This window comes from Rana temporaria, chromosome 7, assembly GCF_905171775.1.
Source record: "Rana temporaria chromosome 7, aRanTem1.1, whole genome shotgun sequence".
Classification (NCBI taxonomy): Eukaryota; Metazoa; Chordata; class Amphibia; order Anura; family Ranidae; genus Rana; species Rana temporaria.
The window spans coordinates 197,762,303-197,786,271 of record NC_053495.1 but is presented as its reverse complement, the minus strand read 5'-3'; the positions used below and the strand labels follow the sequence as shown (position 1 = coordinate 197,786,271).

Sequence of the window (23,969 nt, the reverse complement as noted above, 5' to 3'; positions counted from 1 at the left end):
ATTATTATTATTATTATTATTATTATTATTATTTTCTATTATTATTATTATTATTATTATTATTATCATTTTTATTTTCTATTACTATTATTATTATTATTTGTATTATTATTATTATTATTATTATTATTATTATGACTAGTATTATTATTTTCTATTACTATTATTATTATTATAATTTTATTTTCTATTACTATTAATTTCTATTACTATTATTATTATTTTCTATTATTATTATTATTATTATTTTCTATTATTATTATTATTATTATTATTATTATTATTATTTTCTATTACTATTATTATTATTATTATTATTATTATTATTATTTTCTATTATTATTATTTTCTATTATTATTATTATTATTATTATTATTATTATTATTATTTTCTATTACTATTATTATTATTATTATTATTATTATTTTCTATTACTATTATTATTATTATTATTATTATTATTATTATTATTATTATTTTCTATTATTATTATTATTATCATTTTTATTTTCTATTACTATTATTATTATTATTATTATTATTATTATTATTATGACTATTATTATTATTTTCTATTACTATTATTATTATTATAATTTTATTTTCTATTACTATTAATAATTTCTATTACTATTACTATTATTTTCCATTACTCTTATTAATATAATAATAATAACAATATTATTTTTAATAAGAGTAATATAATAATACAGTAAAACCTTGGTTTGTGAGTATAATTCGTTCCAGAAACATGCTTGTAATCCAAAGCACAATTTTGACACATTTTTGGGACATTTGTAATTTTCACAGAAAAAAGTGCTATAAAAATGCATTGTTTACTGTGAAAATGACAATTGCAGTTTGGGAGTTAACCACAAGGGGGCGCTGAAGGGGTTAAGTGTGATCTCATATGTGTTTCTAACTGCAGGGGGGCGGGGCTGGACGTGTGACATCATTGATTGTGTTTCCCTATATCAGGGAACACACGATCGATGACGGCGCCACAGTGAAGGACGGGGAAGCCGTGTTTACACACAGCTCTCCTCGTTATTCAGCTCCGGGGACCAATCACGGGACTCCAGCGGCGATCGGGTCCGCAGGTCCCGCGGTCACGGAGCTTAGGACCGGGTCGTGCGACCCACGGCTGGGCACTTAAAGAGGACGTACAGGTACGTGCTTGTGCCCAGCCGTGCCATTCTGCCGACGTATATGTGCAGGAGGCGGTCCTTAAGTGGGTAAAGACGGCCCTGACCGCGCCATATAAATGGCCCCTTAAACTTTGAACATCTTCTGTTTTGATTCTCCAGGAGTCAAAGTTTCGTTTTCTACACAAAGTTCTGCTTTTAAACGGAACTCTGGAATCCTTTCTAAACTCCTGCCATAGTGCTTATCTATACGGATATAGATGCCTCCTGCATGTATCCTCACCTATCAAATGTCTCCCCTCTTGTCTGTTATAAGAACTGAAAAACTGCAGATTCTGTGGGTGGATCTGTTGTCTGGAGCTCGGTGGGTGGAGTCGCGATGTCAGTAGACTGCCCCGCCCTCCTCTACACTCCCCTTGCCAACATGCATTTTCTCCTGTGTATTCCGTACACTAAATTCTGCTATGATCTCCAACATCCAGTCAAAATCCAGAAGAGTAACCACATGACTTCAGAAAAGGAGTGGGAATTAAAAAACAATGGGGTGGATTCAGTAAGCAATTGCGTCTGCGTAACCATAGTTACGCAGCGCAATTGCTTAGTTGCGCTGGCGTAACGACTTTCCTGTATTCAGAAAGCTTGTTACGGCGACTGCAGCCTAAGATATGACTGGCATAAGGCTCTTATGCCGTCGTATCGTAGGCTGCATTCTTACGATGGCCGCTAGGTGGCGTTCCCGTAGTGGTCAGCGTAGAGTATGCAAATTGCATACTAACGCCGATTCACAACCGTACGCGCGCCCTACGTACGCAGTTTACGTCGTTTACGTTCGTCGGGTTCCGCGTAAGGCTGCCCATGCTATTAGCAGGGGCAGCCAATGCTAAGTATACCCGTCGTCCCTGCGTCGCGATGTTTGAAAATTACGTCGTTTGCGTAAGTGAATCGTGAATGGCGCTGGACGCCATTTACGTTCACGTTGAAGCAAATGACGTCCTTGCGACGTCATTTGCCGCAATGCACGTCGGGAAAGTTTCCCGACGGAGCATGCGCACTACGTTCGGCGCGGGAACGCGCCTAATTTAAATGATCCACGCCCCCTACGGGATCATTTAAATTACGCGCCCTTACGCCGGGCAGTTTTAAGGAGCGCCCGCGCAAATTACGTAGCTACTGCTTCATGAATGAAGCGTAGCGCAGGTAATTTACGGAGGCGCATCGTTAAAACGTAAGTAAGAGGGCGTAATTCCTACCTGAATCCAGCCCAATGTCTGTCTCCAGGCTAGTGCATGAGATATGTAAATAACCTGTCACTCACAGAAAGGGGGAAGAACGGACAAAAGTTTTCTCATGTTTGTCCGTTTTATCTCACTGAACAATAAAAGAGGATTGCTCAGAGCTGGATTAACTCTGTGTGGCAAGACTGGGCACAGATGATGGGAAATCTTATACTCTACATAATAAAAAAAATTGGGTTTACATCCACTTTAATTGCTCTCTCTCTCTTATTTTTCAGCTGCCTTCACGATGATCGGAACCTCCAATCACCTGTCCGACAAATGCTCCGAGTTCGCCATCCCGTCCCTTTGCCACTACGCCTTTCCCTACTGCTCCGAGTCCTCGTCCTCCCCCAAGCCGCGGGACCTGTGCCGGGACGAGTGTGAGATCCTGGAGAACGTCCTGTGCCAAGCCGAGTACATCTTTGCCAGGTCCAACCCCATGATCCTAATGAGACTGAAGCTGCCCAACTGCGAGGACCTCCCCCAGCCGGACAACCCCGAGGCCGGGAACTGCATCCGCATCGGGATACCGATGGCCGACCCCATTAATAAGAGTAAGTGCGCCATGATTAGCGCTCTGTCCCACGAAAAAGTATATTGGATTTTGACATAAAGATGAATTCCAGGTATGGTATATTCTTACACTATTCCTGATTAGATAAATGTAACTATATATACACTATGGGCCAGATTCACAAAAGAGATACGACGGCGTTTCTCCTGATACGCCGTCGTATCTCTGTTTCTATCTATGCGACGTAATCATAGAATCAGTTACGCATAGATATCCATAAGATCCGACAGGTGTAATTGTTTTACACTGTCGGATCTTAGGACGCAGTACCGCGGCCACCGCTGGGGGGAGTTTGCGTCGTAAACTAGCGTCGGGTATGCAAATTAGGAGTTACGGCGATTCACGACGGATTTTCGCGTTCGCTACGTCGCCGCTAGTCTAGTTTCCCGTCGCAAAGTTAGTCGGTATTTGACCTGCCTTAACTTTACACAGCAATCGTATTGCTCTATAAAGTATGGCCGTCGTTCCCGCGTCGAAATTTAAAAATGAACGTCGTTTGCGTAAGCCGTCCGGGAATACGGAATTACGCTACGCGCGTCGCCGTTCGAAAAAATTACGTCACTGCGCGCAAAGCACGGCGGGAATTCCGAAACGGAGCATGCGCAGTAGGTTTGGCCTAATTTAAATGGCACACGCCCATTTGAATTGGCCCGCCTTGCGCCGGACGTCTTTACGATACACCGCCGCAAGTTTCCAGGTAAGTGCTTTGTGGATCGGGCACTAAAACTGAAAACTTGCGGCGGTGTAACGTAAACGGCTTACGTTACACCGGCGCTATTGTTCGTGAATCTGGCCCTATATTACCAAAAGTATTGGGACGCCTGCCTTTACACGCACATGATTTTTAATAGCATCCCAGTCTTAGTCTGTAGGGTTCAATGTTGAGTTGGCCCCGCCCCTTGCAGATATAACAGCTTCAACTCTTCTGGGAAGGCCGTCCACAAGGTTTAGGAGTGTGTCTATGGGAATGTTTGATCCTTCTTCCAGAAGAGCATTTGTGCCCCCATCATTGGTATCCGTGGAAGGAATAGTGCCCCACCATTGGTGTCCGTGGGAGGAATAGTGCCCCATCATTGGTGACAGTGGGAGGAATAGTGCCCCGTCATTGGTGTCCGTGGGAGGAATAGTGCCCCATCATTGGTGTTCGTGGGAGGAATAGTGCCCATCATTGGTATCAGTGGGAGGAATAGTGCTTCATCATTGGTGTCTGTGGGAGTAATAGTGTCCCATCATTGGTGTCAGTGGGAGGAATAGTGCCCCGTCATTGGTGTCCGTGGGAGGAATAGTGCCCCATCATTGGTGTTCGTGGGAGGAATAGTGCCCATCATTGGTATCAGTGGGAGGAATAGTGCCCATCATTGATGTCAGTGGGAGGAATAGTGCTTCATCATTGGTGTCTGTGGGAGTAATAGTGTCCCATCATTGGTGTCAGTGGGAGGAATAGTGCCTCATCATTGGTGTCCGTGGGAGGAAGAGTGCCCCATGGTTGGTGTCAGTGGAAGGAATAGTGCCCCATCATTGATGTCAGTGGGAGGAATAGTACCCCATCATTGATGTCAGTGGGAGTAATAGTGCCCCATCATTGGTGTCAGTATGAGGAATAGTGCCCCATATTGGTGTCAGTGGGAGTAATAGTGTCCCATCATTGGTGTCAGTGGGAGGAATAGTGCCCCGTCATTGGTGTCCGTGGGAGGAATAGTGCCCCATCATTGGTGTTCGTGGGAGGAATAGTGCCCATCATTGGTATCAGTGGGAGGAATAGTGCCCATCATTGATGTCAGTGGGAGGAATAGTGCTTCATCATTGGTGTCTGTGGGAGTAATAGTGTCCCATCATTGGTGTCAGTGGGAGGAATAGTGCCTCATCATTGGTGTCCGTGGGAGGAAGAGTGCCCCATGGTTGGTGTCAGTGGAAGGAATAGTGCCCCATCATTGATGTCAGTGGGAGGAATAGTACCCCATCATTGATGTCAGTGGGAGTAATAGTGCCCCATCATTGGTGTCAGTATGAGGAATAGTGCCCCATATTGGTGTCAGTGGGAAGAATAGTGCCCCATCATTGGTGACAGTGGGGGGAATAGTGCCCCTGAGGGCTAGATAAGAGCAAGCAAAGCACAGTTTGGAGACCATTGTTCTATTAGATTGTGAGCTCCTCCTCCTTCTGTATCCCCCCCCTATACCCTGACAGATTGGAAGCTCCTCCTCCTCCTGTATCCCCCCTCCCCCTCTATACCCTGACAGATTGGAAGCTCCTCCTCCTCCTGTATCCCCCCTCCCCCTCTATACCCTGACAGATTGGAAGCTCCTCCTCCTCCTGTATCCCCCCTCCCCCTCTATACCCTGACAGATTGGAAGCTCCTCCTCCTCCTGTATCCCCCTCCCCCTCTATACCCTGACAGATTGGAAGCTCCTCCTCCTCCTGTATCCCCCCTCCCCCTCTATACCCTGACAGATTGGAAGCTCCTCCTCCTCCTGTATCCCCCCTCCCCCTCTATACCCTGACAGATTGGAAGCTCCTCCTCCTCCTGTATCCCCCCTCCCCCTCTATACCCTGACAGATTGGAAGCTCCTCCTCCTCTATGAAAGTGAAAATCATTTACATATATTTTTACGTCTCTGTTTTCTTCACAGACCACAAATGCTATAACAGCACAGGGGTGGATTACCGCGGCACAGTGAGCGTCACCAAATCTGGACGGCAGTGCCAGCCGTGGAATTCCCAGTATCCGCACACTCATACGTTCAACGCTTTGCGATACCCGGAACTGAACGGCGGCCATTCGTACTGCAGGAACCCCGGCAACCAGAAGGAGGCGCCGTGGTGCTTCACGTTGGACGAAAACATGAAACACGAGATCTGCGACATTCCGGCCTGCGGTAAGCGATAATCAACCTACCTTTTATGAGTGTGTTACAAAGCTGAGCTACCTGTGATTGGCCAACTGGATTGAGGGCGGGGCTTAACCACTTGCCTACTGCCTAACGTACATTTACGTCGGCAGAATGGCACGGGCGGGCAAAGCAACGTACCTGTACGTTGCTCTGAAACTGCCGCCTAGCTGACACGCGCCCACCGCAAGCTCCCTGACCGCGCCCGCGGGACCCACGGACTCGATGTCTGCCGGTGTCCCGCGATTGTCTCCGCCGCACGCCGATATAAACGTCGGCAGAATGGCACGGGCAGACAAATGGGCTTACAGGTACGTCCCCTTTAATTTGCCGCGCGCGCCTGCCGCGTTCTCCGTGACCGTTCCCACGGGACCCGCAAGCTCCATGTTCGCCGGCAGCTCGCGTTCGTGACATGGAGAGGCAGAACGAGGAGATGCCTATGTAAACAAGGCATTTCCCTGTTCTGCCTAGTGACGGGATAGAGATCTACTGCTCCCTGTCATCGGAAGCAGTGATCAGTGTCGTGTCACTGGTAGCCCCCCCATCCCCAACACAGTTAGAATCACTCCCTAGGACACATTTAACCTCTAGTGTTAACCGCTTCCCTGCCATTTACACATCTCTCCATAAAGAGGACCTGTCACACTGATTCCTATTACAAGGGATGTTTACATTCCTTGTAATAGGAATAAAAGTGATCAAAAAAAGTGTAAAAAAAAAATAAAAAAAATTAAGTAAAATAAAAATAAAATTAAAAATTTTTTTTTTCAAAACGCCCCTGACCGCGTTATCTCACGCACAGAAGCGAACACGCATGCAAGTCCCGCCCACATATGTAAACGCCGTTCAAACCCCACATGTGAGGTATCGTCGCGTACGTTAGAGCGTGTGCAACAATTCTAGCACTAGACCTCCTCTGTAACTCGAAACTAGTAACGTGTAAAAAATGTTAAAGTGTCACCTATGGAGATTTTTAAGTACCAAAGTTTGGCGCCATTCCATGAGTGTGCGCAATTTTAAAGCGTGACATGTTAGGTATCTATTTACTCGGCATAACTTCATCTTTCACATTATACAAAAAAAATTGGGCTAACTTTACTGTTTTGTTATTTTTTAATTCATGAAACCCCTTTTTTGTTTCCCAAAAAAAGGCGATTGGAAAAATGATTGCGCAAATACCGTGCGAGAAAAAAAGTTGCAATGACTGCCATTTTATTCCCTAGCCACTTAAAGCGGGAGTTCACCCATTTAAAAAAAAAATAAAAATCTCCCCTTAGCTTCCTGCTCGTTCGGTCTAGGGGAATCGGCTATTTATATTAAAATATGATCAGTACTTACCCGTTTTCGAGCTGCATCTTCTTCCGTCACTTCCGGGTATGGGTCTTCGGGAGCGGGCGTTCCTTCTTGATTGACATTCTTCCGAGAGGCTTCCGACGGTCGCATCCATCGCGTCACTCGTAGCCGAAAGAAGCCGAACGTCGGTGCGGCTCTATACTGCGCCTGCGCACCGACGTTCGGCTTCTTTCGGAAAATCGTGACGCGATGGATGCGACCGTCGGAAGCCTCTCGGAAACCTGTCAATCAAGAAGGAACGCCCATTCCCGAAGCCCATACCCGGAAGCGACGGAGAGGATGCGTCTCGTAAACGGGTAAGTACTGCACATATTTTAAAATAAATAGCCGATTCCCCTAGTAAAAACGAGCAGGAAGCTAAGGGAAAAAAGTGCCCTCTAAGGGTGAACCCCCGCTTTAAGCCCCGGACCATATTGCTGCCTAAAGACCCAAGGGGTTTTTACAGTTCGGGACTGCGTCGCTTTAACAGACAATTGCGCGGTCGTACGACGTGGCTCCCAAACAAAATTGGCGTCCTTTTTTCCCCACAAATAGAGCTTTATTTTGGTGGTATTTGATCACCTCTGCGGTTTTTATTTTTTGCGCTATAAACAAAAATAGAGCGACAATTTTGAAAAAAATGCAATATTTTTTACTTTTTGCTGTAATAAATATCCCCCAAAAACATATATAAAAAATATTTTTTTCCTCAGTTTAGGCCGATACAAATTCTTCTACCTATTTTTGGTAAAAAAAATCGCAATAATCGTTTATCGGTTGGTTTGCGCAAAATTTATAGCGTTTACAAAATAGGGGATAGTTTTTTTGCATTTTTATTTTTTTTATTTTTTTTACTACTAATGGCGGCGATCAGCGATTTTTTTCGTGACTGCGACATTATGGCGGACACTTCGGACAATTTTGACACATTTTTGGGACCATTGTCATTTTCACAGCAAAAAATGCATTTAAATTGCATTCTTTATTGTGAAAATGACAGTTGCAGTTTGGGAGTTAAACACAGGGGGCGCTGTAACATTTAGGGATCACCTAGTGTGTGTTTACTAGTGTAGGGGGGTGTGGCTGTAGGAATGACATCATCGATCGGGTCTTCCCTATAAAGGGAATCACCCGATCGATGCGCCGCCACAGTGAAGCACGGGGAAGCCGTGTTTACACACGGCTCTCCCCGTTCTTCAGCTCCGGTGAGCGATCGCGACGGAGCGGCTATAAACAAATAGCCGCGCTGTCGTCCCGGATCGCTCCCCGAGGGGACCCGACCGCCCCAAGTCGCGGGGGGGGTCCCGATCGGACCCCCCACCCACGTCTAGGCAGGGACGTACAGGTACGCCAATGTGCCTGTACGTGCCATTCTGCCGACGTATATGTACATGCGGCGGTCGGGAAGGGGCTAGGGTGTCTGCTAAAAAATATATATATAATGTTTGGGGGTTCTGATTAATTTTCTATCATAAAAAATGTGATTTTTACATGATGGAGAGAAGTGCCAGAATAGGCCCGGTGGACAAGTGGTTAAAGGCCCTGTATCCAGGATCTGTGTTTTCTCCTGTATTGTGGAAGGAGGGGAGGCCCCCGTGTGTCAGCGGCGCTCCTGTGCTGTGTGATCCGGGATCCTCAGGACACAGGCCGCCTTTGTAGCCCCTGGAAAAGGAGCCCAGCCGAGGAGAACGGGACGCCCTGGAAGCCGAAGCCGCAACTTCCCAAACAGGAAATTCCCAGGCCAGGCAAGGCAAGCGTCACCGCCGGTACAACTCGAGTCATGGCGTGAAATCTTCTTTACAAGGAAATCCACAGCGACCCATCGGATCCCCGACATGGCGAGAACTGCGCCGGGGTCCTAATCAGCCCTATTACGTTCCACTTCCCACTGCGCAAGCTTGCGATCGCCACTTATCACGCTGGCGCTATATTTGCTGAAATACGTTATTTAGGTGTAGCGCCTACCAAGATTTTCCGGGAGTCTGCCGGTGACTATCCGGGGGTAGGGAGGGCTGACATACATCCTCAGGGCGCAGGTTTTTTTGGACATAGTGGGTTATGAACAAGAAAGAAATTGGGCGCCAGTCACTTTTATGCCTAACGACCAGGCCGCTTTTTTGCGATTTGGCCCTGCGTTGCTTTAAATGACAATTGCGCGGTCGTGCGACATGGCTCCCAAACAAAATGTACATCCTTTTTTTCCCCCCACAAATAGAGCTTTCTTTTGGTGGCATTTGATCACCTCAGATTTTTTTTTTTTTTGCGCTATAAACAAAAAATAAGAGACAATTTAAAAAAAAAATATTATATTTTTGACTTTTTGCTATAATAAATATCCCCAAAAAATATATATATATAAAAAAAAACTTTTTTTTTCCCTCAGTTTAGGCCGATACGTATTCTTCTACATATTTTTGTTAAAAAAAAATAAGCTTTTATTGATTGGTTTGCGCAAAAGTTAATGGGCCAGATTCAGAGAACAAGTACGCCGGAGTATCTGCTGTACTCCGGCGTACTTTCAAATTTGCCGCGTCGTAGCGTTGTTTTGAATCCTCAAAACAAGTTATGACGGCACTTGGCTAAGATCCGACAGGCTTACGGCTTCGTACGCCTTCGGATCTTAGGCTGCAATACTTCGGCCGCCGCTGGGTGGAGTTTGCGTCGTTTTCCAGCGTCGGGTATGCAAATTAGCTTTTACGGCGATCCACGAAGGTACTCGCGTGCGTTACGTCGTCGCAAGTCGTTTTTCCCGTCGCACAAAGTTAAGCCTGCTTTTTCATTGCTTAACTTTAGACCAGCCATGTTAAAGTATGGCCGTCGTTCCCGCGTCGCATTTCAAATTTTTTTTTTTCCTATGACGTCCGGGAATACGTTACGCACGTCGCCGTTCAAAAAACACGTCGGGGCGCCGTAATTTCGCGCGAAGCACGGCGGGAAATTTCCAAACGGAGCATGCGCAGAACGTTCGGCGCGGGAGCGCGCCTAATTTAAATGGTACACGCCCCATTTGAATTAGGCCGGCTTGCGCCGGACGGCTTTACGTTACACCGCCGTAAGTTTACACGCAAGTGCTTGGTGAATCGTTACGCTGCCGCAAAAGTACCTGAATCTGGCCCATAGCGTCTACAAAATAGGAGATAGTTTTATGCCATTTTTATTAATAATTGTTTTTTTTTACTAGTAATGCCCGCGATTGTGTTCTATTTTTAACCACTTAAGCACCGCCTCCTGCACATTTACGTCGGCAGAATGGCACGGCTGGGCACAAGCCCGTACCTGTATGTCCTCTTTAAGTGCCCAGCCGCGGGTGTCCCGCGATCGGTCCCTGGAGCTGAAGAACGGGAAAAGTTGTGTGTAAACACAGCTTCCCCGTTCTTCACAGTGGCAGTGTCACTGATCGTGTGTTCCCTAAAATAGGGAAAGACGATCACTGACGTCACACATCCAGCCCCGCCCCCCCTACAGTTAGAAACACATATGAGGTCACACATAACCCCTACAGCGCCCCCCAGTGGTTAACTCCTAAACTGCAATTGCCATTTTCACAGTAAACAATGCATTTGTATAGCACTTTTTGCTGTGAAAATGACAATGGTCCCAAAAATGTGTCAAAATTGTCCGATGTGTCCGCCATAATGTCGCAGTTACGAAAAAAAATCGCTGATCGCCGCCATTAGTAGTAAAAAAATAAATATTAATAAAAATGCCTTAAAACTATCCTCTATTTTGTAAACGCTATAAATTTGCGCAAACCAATCGATAAACGCTTATTGCGATTTTTTACCAAAAATAGGTAGAAGAATACGTATCGGCATAAACTGAGGAAAAAATATGTTTTTTTATATCTTTTTTGGGGGATATTTATTATAGCAAAAAGGAAAAAATATTGCTTTTTTTTCAAAATTGTTGCTCTATTTTTGTTTATAGCGCAAAAAATAAAAACTGCAGAGGTGATCAAATACCACCAAAAGAAAGCTCTATTTGTGGGAAAAAAAGGACGCCAATTTTGTTTGGGAGCCACGTCGCACGACCGCGCAATTGTCAGTTAAAGCGACGCAGTGCCGAATCGCAAAAAGGGGCAAGGTCCTTTACCTGCATAATGGTCCGGGTCTTTAATGGTTAAACACCCACGAAAAAAAAAGTCAGATGGGGCCCACACAGAATCAGAATTTCTATCGGAAATTCCGATCGTGTGTATGCGGCATAAGACAAGCTTTATAAATTCAGCACTTTGAACGGATGTAAAGAAGAGAAGACTGTAGATAAACAGGTACAGCATATGTAGGAGGATTTGTTTTATTTCTGCGTATCATCTGAGGTCAGTCACTTCACTGGGGTATATGTAAGGAGTCACAAGCACTTTATATAAGAAATAAAATGGTTTACTGACCCCCCCGTTTTCTTTAAGTACCCGATACAATTATGGCACCATGAATAAGTCATTAATGATCTGAACTTCTCTGTATTCCAGACTCCAAAGATTCCAAAGAAAAGAACAAGATGGAGATACTTTACATCTTGGTCCCCAGCGTCACCATCCCACTGGCCATTGCTTTGCTGTTCTTCTTCATCTGCATCTGCCGGAATAACCAGAAGGCCTCATCCCCGGAAGTGCCGCGGCAGCCCAAACCCGTCCGAGGACAGAATGTAGAGATGTCCATGCTGAATGCTTATAAGCCAAAGGTAATACATACAGAAAGAACTGCTGCCCCCTCTTTGCTTTTATATATATATGGGGCCATTTATTACAATTGTATTGGGGGGAAGCTCGATTTTTTTTTTCATTTTTTTTTCCGTTTTGGATAAAGTAGGAAATGGTAAAGTAAATCTAAATCTGAACTTTTTTTGTTAAGTTTTGGATGTAGTAGAGCTGGTTGACAAAGGTCACCAGGACAAATCCGAATCCTATGGATATGAGGTCATGTGATCCAGGAACTTATGGATATGAGGTCATGTGATCCGGAACTTATGGATATAAGGTCATGTGATCCGGAACTTATGGATATGAGGTCATGTGATCCGGAACTTATGGATATGAGGTCATGTGATCCAGGAACCGATGGATATGAGGTCATGTGATTCGGAACTTATGAATATGAGGGCATATGATCTGTAACCTATAAATATGAGCTCATTTGATCCGGAATTTATGGATATGAGGTTATGTGATCAGGAGAAGAAAAGAAAAAGGCGCACCAGCCTAGTGTGTTACCGTTGACAATTTAATAAAATAAAAATATAATAAAAAACTACTCACAAGGAAAGCAACATAATAGGCTTATCGACAACGCTGTAATGGATACCCCTCAGACCACACTCCAAATGGGGGGGGGATAAAGGTGTGACACTGCCGGCTGACGCGCTTCGAGGCTACAAGGACCTCTTCATCAGAGCCCAGCAGTTTATTATATTTTTATTTTATCCATAGGTTCTGTATCGTATGACCTCATATCCATAGGTTCTGGATCATATGACCTCATATCCATAGGTTCTGGATCATATGACCTCATATCCATAGGTTCTGGATCATATGACCTTATATCCATAGGTTACAGATCATATGGCCTCATATCCATAGGTTACAGATCATATGGCCTCATATCCATAGGTTACAGATCGTATGGCCTCATATCCATAGGTTACAGATCATATGACCTCATATCCATAAGTTCTGGATCATATGGCCTCATATCCATAGGTTACAGATCATATGACCTCATATCCATAGGTTACAGATCATATGACCTCATATCCATAGGTTCTGGATCATATGACCTTATATCCATAGGTTACAGATCATATGACCTCATATCCATAGGTTCTGGATCGTATGACCTCATATCCATAGGTTCTGGATTGTATGACCTCATATCCATAGGTTCTGGATCGTATGACCTCATATCCATAGGTTACAGATCATATGACCTCATATCCATAGGTTACAGATCATATGACCTCATATCCATAGGTTACAGATCATATGACCTCATATACATAGGTTACAGATCATATGACCTCATATCCATAGGTTCTGGATCATATGACCTTATATCCATAGGTTACAGATCATATGACCTCATATCCATAGGTTCTGGATCATATGGCCTCATATCCATTGGTTCCAGATCATATGGCCTCATATCCATAGGTTACAGATCATATGACCTCATATCCATAGGTTCCAGATCATATGGCCTCATATCCATAGGTTCCAGATCATATGGCCTCATATCCATAGGTTCCAGATCACATGAACTCATATCCATGAATTCCGGATCACACAACCTCATGTTTATAGGTTACAGATCAAGGTGCCACTTTCTTTATTTCTGTGATATGATCCAGCCTGACCTGATCACCCGACCCACTTAGAGCAACCATGTCACCTCATACCTACAGCCAGCTTCCACCCTTCGCTATGACCAGCGTGTTTCAACAGACACAAAACTCAGTTCCTTCTAAAACTTTTACAAAGTCATTAGAAAGGAAATAAAAAGAGTTTAAAAAACGGCCATTGTAGATGCCTATCGGTTACAATAACAGTATGAGAAAAAAAAATGTTTTTAGCTTTTTGATTCCCCAGACGATGGATCTAATAAACCTAATCCCTGCCTTCTCCAATAAAATGAAGATACCGTTGGCAAAACACGAACAGCCGGATTGAATTTTCCATCATAGAATGTTTATTCTGGCCCTGGTTCAACTCCGGCGTACACATATATATATTTTCTCCCGTACATCGTCATACAACACGTACTTGTCAAACACAAAAGAACCTCGTCATGGGCAGTTCCCATTGGCTTAGGAAGACTCGGGACTGCCAGATCTTAATGGGCTCCCTTCATTAGCAAGTCTTCTGATGCCGGTTTCGGCAAGCGAAGGTCATTCAGAGGACATCACACGTTCATTGCTGAGATATAATTTACTATATATCAGGATCTAAACAAGTTTGGCCTTCAGGATTTGGGTAATGTAAACCATCTGGACTTTGACAACACAGCTCATTTCCTGCCATCACCATGCATGAGACCAGCTCCGTGCTTCAAGACCGCCATTCGACTTTCTTCACCGGCTTAGTCTTAGTTATAGTCCTTATGTTTTTTTTTGTATATGTTAGACATTAAAGGGCAATTAGTTATCTGTGTTTGAAGACTTGTGATTGTTCTTTTAGGTCTAAGGTTGAAGCTGTTGAATAGTTATAAGCTAGTGCAATAAATACGAACGCTGCAGTAATATCAGTTTCTACATTAAAGCAAAACTGCAGGCATAGTTTTATTGCCGCTTTCCTACCTTCCTAGAATATGTAGTCCGTCTTCAGGTTGAAAAATCCAAATGATGTGCTGCAGCAATTTAAAGTGGGGGTTCACCCTAAAAAAAAAAAATTTCTTTGTCTACCATCCATTCCATCATACTAGCGTCAGCTACAGTATGCCTTTTTTTTTTTTGCGCTGTACTTACAGTTTAATCCTTTAGTTTAGTTTCAGACTCCCGCGGGGAGTAGGCGTTCCTATGAAGAGGGGAACATGATTGACGGCCGGCTATGGCGCGTTCCGAAAATAGCCGAAATAGGACTCGGATCTATACGGCGCCTGCGCAGTCAGCTCCTAGTCTGTGCGCCGTATAGCGCCGTGAAGAGTCCTACTCGGGCTATTTTTGGAACGCGTGACGCGTCATAGCTGGCCGTCAATCATGTTCCCCTCTTCATAGGAACGCCTACTCCCCGCGGGAGTCTGAAACTAAACTAAAGGATTAAACTGTAAGTACAGCACAAAAAAAAAAAGGCATACTGTAGTTGACGCTAGTATGCTGGATGGGATGGTACATAGTTTTTTTTTAGGGTGAACCTCCGCTTTAAGTACAGTGGAACCTTGGTTTACGAGTAACGCGGTTAACGAGCATTTTGAAAGACGAGCAACTTTTTTTTTCTTTAATTCTGACTCGGTTTGCGAGTGTTGTCTCGCAAGACGAGCAGAATTCAAGCTAATGGGGTGTGCAGTACCGCATTTGGCCAGAGGTGCGGGGGCGCCGATCTGGAAAGAGAAGAGGAGAGGTGGAGCTGCCTGGGGTGGTTTAGGGAGCTCTGACCAAGCCTCAATCTGGATTGGCAGGGGGTAGGCCTCCTTAAAGCGGAGGTTCACCCTAATAGCATGTATATCTGACCAACTCCCTTATAGTCGTAACAAGTACTGTCCGCAATTATTTTTGTTTTTTATGCTGTACGTACCCTGTAATCCATTTTTTCAATCTACTTCTCCCCGCGGGAGTAGGCGTTTCTATGCCTAGGGGGGTTGTCATCTGGGAGGTCGCCCAGATGATTGACGTCTGTTCCCCCCAGCGGCGCCTGCATGTTCGGCTTCTTTCGGAAACCCCGTAACTTGTGCGCGCCTACGCAATACGGGGGGCGGGGCCTTATCTGCCGAGGGGAACAGACGTCAATCATCTGGGCGACCTCCCAGATGACGATCCCCCTAGGCATAGAAACGCCTACTCCCGCGGGGAGAAGTAGATTGAAAAAATGGATTAAAAGGTACGTACAGCATAAAAAAAAAAACTAATTGCGGACAGTACTTGTTACGACTATAAGGGAGTTGGTCAGATATACATGCTATTCGGGTGAACCTCCGCTTTAAATACCTGGGGTCAGCTCAGCTGGGTGGGAGTTGTCGGGTGGAAGAGCAGGAGTCAGAGAGTGTGGAGGTTGTCGGGGCCCACGGGGAGCTCCCCAGTCTAGGGGGGGGGGTGACCCTGGGCCAGGTCTTGGGTACATCCAGAAGGCAGTAAAGAGATCCTGGAAAGAGAGGCACATGAGAGAGCAAAGAGAGGACAGCGGGAGAGAACACTTCTAGGCATAAGGCATAAAGCTGTGTAAGGGGCCCAAACATTTCTGATGGCTGCCCTGAATTTGCTTCCACTAGATTTTAGTTAGGGGTATCAGAGTAAAGGGGGCTGAATACAAATGCACACCACACTTTTGCACATATTTATTTGTAAAACATTTTGAAAACCATTTATCACTTCCTTTCCATTTCACAATTATGTTCCACTTTGTGTTGGTCTATCACCGGGTTCTCCAAACTGCAGCCCGATGGCCAGATGTGGCCCTTTACTAGCCTTTATCCGGCCCCTGGGGCACAATTCCTCCCACTGACACCAACAATGGGGCACTGTATCTTCCACCGATACCAATGATGGGATACTGTTCCTCCTACTAAGCTTTCCATAAGGGGGTTAGCTGATGCGGGGAGGAGCCGAGACAGCTGCCGAGGGACCCCAGAAGACATGGATCAGGGCCACTCTGTGCAAAACGAGCTGCACAGAGGAGGTAAGTATGACATGTTTGTTATTTTAAAAAAAAAAGGAACCTTTACAACCCCTTTAATTAAAAGGGGTTGTAAAGGAATTTTTTTTTTTTTTCATAATAAGCATCCTTTGCCTGCAGACATTCCTCTTTTCACTTCCTTATTGTTCGTTTTTGCTCAGAAGTTTCTCTATTTCTTCTCTGTTCTGTTCACTTCCTGCTTGTCTGATTTTACTGACCACCGTGAAGGGAGGCTTTACTGCGGTGGTCAGTAACGTGCTCGCCCCCTCCTGGGAACTACATCTGTGTGGCAGGACGCTCTCTACGTGTTAGGCCTCGTACACACGACCGAACATGTCTGCTGAAACTGGTCCGCGGACCAGTTTCCGCGGACATGTTCGGTCGTGTGTAGGGCCGACCGGACCGGATTCCCGGCCTAGCAGACAGGTTTCCAGCAGACCAATGTTTCTTAGCATGCTAAGAAACATGTCCGCTGGAACCATGTCCGTCGGACATGTCCGATGGTCAGTACGACTCATCGGACATGTCCGCTCGGACGAAATCCCGCGCATGCGACGCATGCGTGGAAGCATTAAACTTCCGCGTCAGAGAACGTCGGTGTCGTATACGTCACCGCGTTCTCTGTCAGCTGGGATTTTGGTTTGATGGTGTGTACAACCATCAGACCAAAATCTCAGAGCGAACATGTCCGATGAAAACGGTCCGCGGACCGTTTTCATCAGACATGTCCCCTCGTCTGTACGAGGCCTTAGGCCTCGTACACACGACCGAACATGTTTGCTGAAACTGGTCCGCGGACCAGTTTCCGCGGACATGTTCGGTCGTCTGAACGGCCGACCGGACCGGATTAACGGCCGAGCTGACAGGTTTCCAGCGGACAAATGTTTCTTAGCATGCTAAGTAACATCTCCGCTGGAAGCCTGTCCGTCGGACATGTTCGGTCGTCTGTATGACTCACCGGACATGTCCGCTCGGCCGAAAGCCCTTGCATGCGTCGAAGTGATTTGACGCATGCGTGGAAGCATTGACCTTCCAGGGTCGCGCACGTCACCGCGTATCCTGTCTGCGGGGAATTTGGTCTGATGGTGTGTACAGCCATCAGACCAAATGATCCCAGCGGACATGTCCGATGAAAACGGTCCGCGGACCGTTTTCATCGGACAGATCCGGTCGTGTGTACAAGGCATTAGAGAATTCAAGGAGGTGTGAATTACTGGGCGTGCCGCAATGCATACTGGGAAATGTAGTTCTTACATGAACGAGCAATGCAAACCACAGGAAGTGAATGAGAGAACAGAAACTAGAACGCCGGAGGTGATATAGATGAAGGAATTTAATAGGTATTTACTTGTTTTTTTAACAGAATCATTACACTATTCTGTCTGTCTACCTTGCAGAAATAAATTTTAGGCAAAAACATTTTTTCCTTTACAACTCCTTTAATTGTGTTGATATAAAGAGCCCCTGTCACCTATGAAAAACAACAGGTTTTATACATTTATAGTGCCCAAGAAATTGTTTCTATGGAATAATCGTGGTATTTCAAGCTACAGTATGTTTGGTATGAGACAATAAGTAGTAATGCTGACCATTTTTTTTTTTTGCTCTTCTTTCCTTTAGCAGACCAAAGCAAAAGAGCTCCCCTTGTCTGCAGTGAGGTTTATGGAAGAACTTGGAGATTGTACATTCGGAAAGATCTACAAAGGTCACCTGTACCTCCCGGGAATGGACCACGCTCAGCTCGTTGCCATCAAGACCTTGAAGGATTATACCAATCCGCAACAGTGGTCTGAATTTCAGCAAGAGACCTCCCTTACGGCTGAGTTACATCACCCCAACATTGTGTGTCTTCTTGGGGTGGTAACTCAGGAGCAGCCAGTATGCATGTTGTTCGAGTTCATGAATCAAGGAGACCTACATGAATTCCTCATTATGAGGTCCCCCCATTCCGACGTTGGTTGCAGTAGCGATGAGGATGGCACAGTTAAATCTAGCCTCGATCATGGAGATTTTCTGCATATATCCGTCCAGATCGCTGCTGGGATGGAGTACCTTTCAAGTCATTTCTTTGTCCATAAAGATCTAGCCGCTCGAAATATATTAGTTGGAGAACAACTGCACATTAAAATCTCTGACCTTGGATTTTCTAGAGAAATATACTCGGCTGACTATTACCGGCTACAAAATAATTCTCTTCTTCCAATTCGATGGATGTCCCCAGAGGCAATAATGTATGGCAAATTCTCCACCGATTCGGATATTTGGTCTTACGGAGTGGTCCTATGGGAAGTCTTCAGCTTTGGTCTTCAGCCTTTCTACGGCTTCAGCAATCAAGAAGTTGTAGAGATGATTCGGAAGAGGCAACTCCTTCCGTGTTCTGAAGACTGTCCTCCTAGAATGTACAGTCTGATGACAGAATGTTGGCAGGAAATTCCCTCTCGGAGACCGAGGTTCAAGGACATCCATATGAGACTAAGACAATGGGAGGGACTTTCAAGTCACACAAGTTCAACTACTCCTTCTGGTGGTAATGCGACAACTCAGACAACGTCGCTGAGTGCCAGCCCTGTTAGCAACTTAAGCAATCAAAGATATCCAAATATGTTTTTCTCGCCCCAAGGTATGCCACAGGCCCCAATCACTGGCTTTATTGGGCCTCCTTTAGCTCAAAACCAGAGATTCATACCAATCAACGGGTACCCTATCCCACCAGGATATGCTGCTTTCCCTACTGCTCATTACCAACCACCAGGGCCTCCAAGAGTCATCCAGCATTGCCCGCCTCCAAAGAGCCGCTCACCAAGTAGTGCCAGCGGGTCGACCAGTACGGGTCACGTGACCAGCTTACCGTCTTCTGGATCCAACCAAGATGCCAACATCCCTTTGCTATCCCATATGTCTATGCAAAGCCATCCGAGTAGTATAGGAGTACAGTCCTTTGGAAGCAAAGGGAACAAATCCTACAAAGTGGACTCCAAACAGTCATCGTTCTTAGAAGATTCTGTTATTCACGGACATAACGACTCAATGATTTCTGCAGAATTGTAAAACTCGCAGTGCCTTTCATAAGTACTCTATGCAGAAGAAAAAAAATAAGTTTTATATAAAATATTTTTTATTGAACTGAGGTCATTCCAGATGTTAAACGGACATTTTTTTTTTCAGGTACCTTCTGTGAAGTTCAATTTATATATCTAACAAAACGGACCTGTAACCAGATTTGGTGACAGTGATTGGTTCATTCCTTGTACTAGGAAAACACATTGTACAAAGTGGCTTAAGAAAGATCTTGGTGGTGTTAACATGTTAGAAGTTGCTGTTTTCATATTTTGTGAACATAGATCATAAATCATTTTTGTTTTTTCTTTGTGCGCTATGCATTCACTAAAGTAGATCTAAAAAGGCAAAACTTTTCGTTTTTCATTTTTGGATAGAATAAGGAAGGGGTTTAAACCCTGTAAGGTATATTTTTTGCCAGCTGTGCCCCGTTGGGGGGGATTTACCTTCACTTCCTATCCCATATCCCAAAACAGGAAGTGAGAGGAAATCCTTAAAAAAATTAAGGGAATTCCTTGGGAACTCCTAGGCCAGTGATGGAGAACCTTGGCACCCCAGATGTTTTGGAACTACATTTCCCATGATGCTCAGGCACTCTGCAGAGTAGCTGAGCATCATGGGAAATGTAGTTCCAAAACATCTGGGATGCCAAGGTTCGCCATCACTGTCCTAGGCCATCAGAACTAGTGTCCCCATTGGAAGATTTCCCCTTTTCTGGGGACAACCTAAAATTTAGGATTGTCTTTTAAGGCTCATTTACACGTGCTTCAGCTTCAACACACATTAACTTGCTTCAAAACAAAGCTTCGGACAGGCTTTGCTAAAGCTCGCTGAACGCCAGCCAAAGCTCCTTTCACTAAATAAAATGGTTAGCTTACAGTCCTGTTTACACCTCGCTTTGCTTTGGCTTCAAAAATTATACCGCATGTAGCTTTAGTGGTGCTTCAAAGCGTCTTCAAAGCCTCCATAGAAGTCTACGTCAAAGCTCACTTAAAAACCCCACAAAGCCCCACCGAAGCCTCATCTAAGCCCCACCGGAGCCTCATCTAAGCCCCACCGGAGCCTCATCTAAGCCCCACCGGAGCCTCATCTAAGCCCCACCAGAGCCTCATCTAAGCCCCACCAGAGCCTCATCTAAGCCCCACCAGAGCCTCATCTAAGCCCCACCAGAGTCTCATCGAAGCCCAACCGAAGCCTCATCGATGCACCAAGTAAAAGCAAGGTGTAAACAGGACTGTAAGCTAACCATTTTATTTAGTGACAGGAGCTTTGACTGGCGTTCAGAGAGCTTTAAGGGCTCATTTACAATTGCTTCGGCTTCAACACACATTAACAGCTAGTTTACACATTCGCTTCAAAACAAGCATTCGGACAGGCTTTGTTAAAGCTCTCTTAACGCTAGTCAAAGCTCTTGTAACTAAATAAAATGGCTTGCTTAGACCTTGCTTTTGTTGCTTTGCTTTGCTTTGCTTTGGCTTTGCTTCAAAAATTATACCCCATGTAGCTTTAGTAGTGCTTCAAAGCATCTTCAAAGCCTCCGTAAAAGTCTATGGCAAAGCTCGCTGGAAAGCTTTACCGAAGCCCCACAAAGCCTCACCATAACCCCCATTGAAGCTCCACCAAAGCCTCATCGAAGCACCAAGCAAAAGCAAGGTGTAGCAGGACTGTAAGCCAACCATTTTATTTAGTTACAGGAGCTTTAACTGGTATCAGGGCTGGACTGAGACCAAAATTTGGCCCTGGACTTCATCCAGACCGGCCCACTTTAAGTTTGCAAACAAGCACAAAAACAGTATATAAACTATACGCAATTGTGCAAAAAAACATAAGTAGCATAACATATGGAGTCCTCACTCACCTCTTTTATTATTTCACTTATTCCCCTTTGTATTTTTCTCATCCTTCTCACATCACTGCATGAAGTGGAGAGCGAGCTGCGCAGCCATTACTTTGACAGGCTGTCACTGAAACCAGCCCACTGAGCCATCGGCCCACCGGGAAACTCCCTGTAGTCCCTATGGCCAGTACATGCCTGACTGGCATTCAGAGAGCTTTAACAAAGCCTGTCCGAAGCGTTGTTTTGAAGCATGTGTAAACTAGCCGTTAATGTGTGTTGAAGCCGAACAAGACGCTTTCCCCGACTTGTTCATTCTCCGACTTGTTCATTCCCCGACTTAGTTGGGGTAGTCGGTACACTTTGGTGGGGGTGGGTCAGCCATGCCCTGTGACCTTTGACCTCTGGGAACCCGCCTTTTGACCTTTGGGGGAGGTCCCTGTTCCAATTCCTGAGTCCTAGCCATATTCTTCAATGGGAAACCCTAACCCCTAACACTAACCCGCTTTTTTAATTCCAATGTTAAACAGGACAAATAGAGAGGAGCGCAGACAGCAATAAAAACTGACAGGTGCTCTGATTCATCTCTACTTGAACCAAAACGAAAGAAAAAGTTTTGCCTTTAGTTCTACTTTAATAACTAAAACCAAAGATCATCACTGCATTTAAACTTTTAGGAACAACTACTGTATACCGAAACAGCTACAACAGTGGAAACCAAGGTATCGGTGTTTTTACCTTCCAGATGATTGGCAAAGGAATGCACGTTACTTTTTGAATTTCCTCTGTTGTTATAAGTAGCAGAAAAGTATGAAGAGGGTGAAAATCAGTCCTCACACTACTTTGACTATGATTGTGCCCAGGTAAAAAATCTCCATCTAGCCTCATCATTCCCAAAACTGGTATTTCCCAGTGGTTTGATCACATCTTAGATCAGAAATATATACCACCTAGTGTTTCAAACCTCCCGCAGCATTTTTTTACTGACAGAACATGGAAAATTTACTGACGGGGCACCTTTTTCTTTTTTACTGACAACCTGAAAAAATGCCAAAATTAAAAACTAATAGCCAGATTCAGAGAGGTTTACGCCGGCGTATCAGTAGACACGTCGTCGTAACTCTGAATCTGCGCCGTCGTACATTTAAGTGTATTCTCAAATTGAGATACACTTAAATGTAGCTAAGATACGACCGCCGGCGCCGTCGTATCTTAGCTGACTATTTACGCCAGCCACTAGGCGCCTAGAATGCGTAAATCAGCGAGATACGCCTATTCACGAACGTACGCTTGCCCGTCGCAGTAAAGATACGCCGTTTACGTAAGGCGTTTTCAGGCGTAAAGTTAGTCCACCAAAAAGCTGGCCCAGCCAATGTTAAGTATGGACATCGGACCCGCGTCGAATTTTGAAATTTTTACGTCGTTTGCGGAAGTCTGTGAATGGGGCTGGGCGTAATTTACGTTCACGTCGAAACCAATGAGTCTTTGCGGCGTAATTTGGAGCATGCGCCGTCCGTGGACGTATCCCAGTGCTCCAAATTACGCCGCAAAGACTGATTGGTTTCGTTCAAAACGTCATTTACGTGGGGTCATGCTTAATTTACATAAAACACGCCCACCTTCACAATATGAATTAGGCGCACTTACGCCGGGACATTCACGCTACGCCGCCGTAACTTAGGACGCAAGTGCTTTGTGAATACAACACTTGCCTCTCTAACTTACGGCGGCGTAGCGTGTATGAGATACGGTACGCCTGCCTAACGTACTGAATCTGGCTATAAGACAATCAATATTTAAACAGTGTAAACACAATATGGCAAGATTGATAATACCCATAATGAGTAACTTGCCTGGTTTACACTTAAAAAATCAACACAGCATGACAAATTATCAGCCTCTGATATTTACACACCGTTGTAAAAAAAAAAACACAGATTTTTACAAACTCTGTAACGTTACTGACGGTTGGCAACCCCATACCTCCCAACTTTTTTAAAGGGTAATGAGGGACACCTACTAGCAAAAGCATGTAGGCATAATGGGCCAGATTCTCGTCCAGCGGTGTATCTTTGCGGCGGCGTAACGTATCTGATTTACGTTACGCCTTCGCAACTTAGACGGGCAAGTGCTGTATTCTCTAAGCACTTGCTCCGTAAGTTGCGGCGGCGTAGCGTAAATCGGCCGGCATAAGCCCGCCTAATTCAAATTTGGAACAGGGGGGCGTGTTTTATGTAAATGTGCTGTGACCCGACGTGATTGACGTTTTTCATGAACGGCGCATTTGCGCCGTCCGTGGAAATCTCCCAGTGTGCATTGCTTCCTAATACGCGGCAAGGACGTATTGGTTTTGACGTGAACGTAAATTACGTCCAGCCCCATTCACAGATGAGTTACGCAAACGACGTAAAATTTACAAATTTTGTCGCGGGAACGACGGCCATACTTAACATTGGTACGCCGCACTTACGCCACCATATAGCAGGGGTAACTATACGCCGGGAAAAGTGTAACTTTACTGCGTCGGCCGGGTGTACGTTTG

The 23,969-nt window shown here is 45.0% G+C and overlaps 1 protein-coding gene across 1 annotated transcript in view; it reads left to right on the top strand.

Annotated features, from left to right (window-relative positions):
• Nucleotides 1-20,102, top strand: part of ROR1 (receptor tyrosine kinase like orphan receptor 1) — a 340,836-nt gene extending 320,734 nt beyond the window's left edge. The window contains exons 6-9 of the mRNA XM_040360774.1: nt 2,660-2,977; nt 5,628-5,873; nt 11,689-11,900; nt 18,157-20,102. Of these exons, the coding sequence (XP_040216708.1) occupies nt 2,660-2,977; nt 5,628-5,873; nt 11,689-11,900; nt 18,157-19,584 (2,204 nt within the window). The 3' untranslated portion in view covers nt 19,585-20,102. The remainder of the gene's footprint in view (nt 1-2,659; nt 2,978-5,627; nt 5,874-11,688; nt 11,901-18,156) is intronic.
• Nucleotides 20,103-23,969: the final 3,867 nt, after the last annotated feature.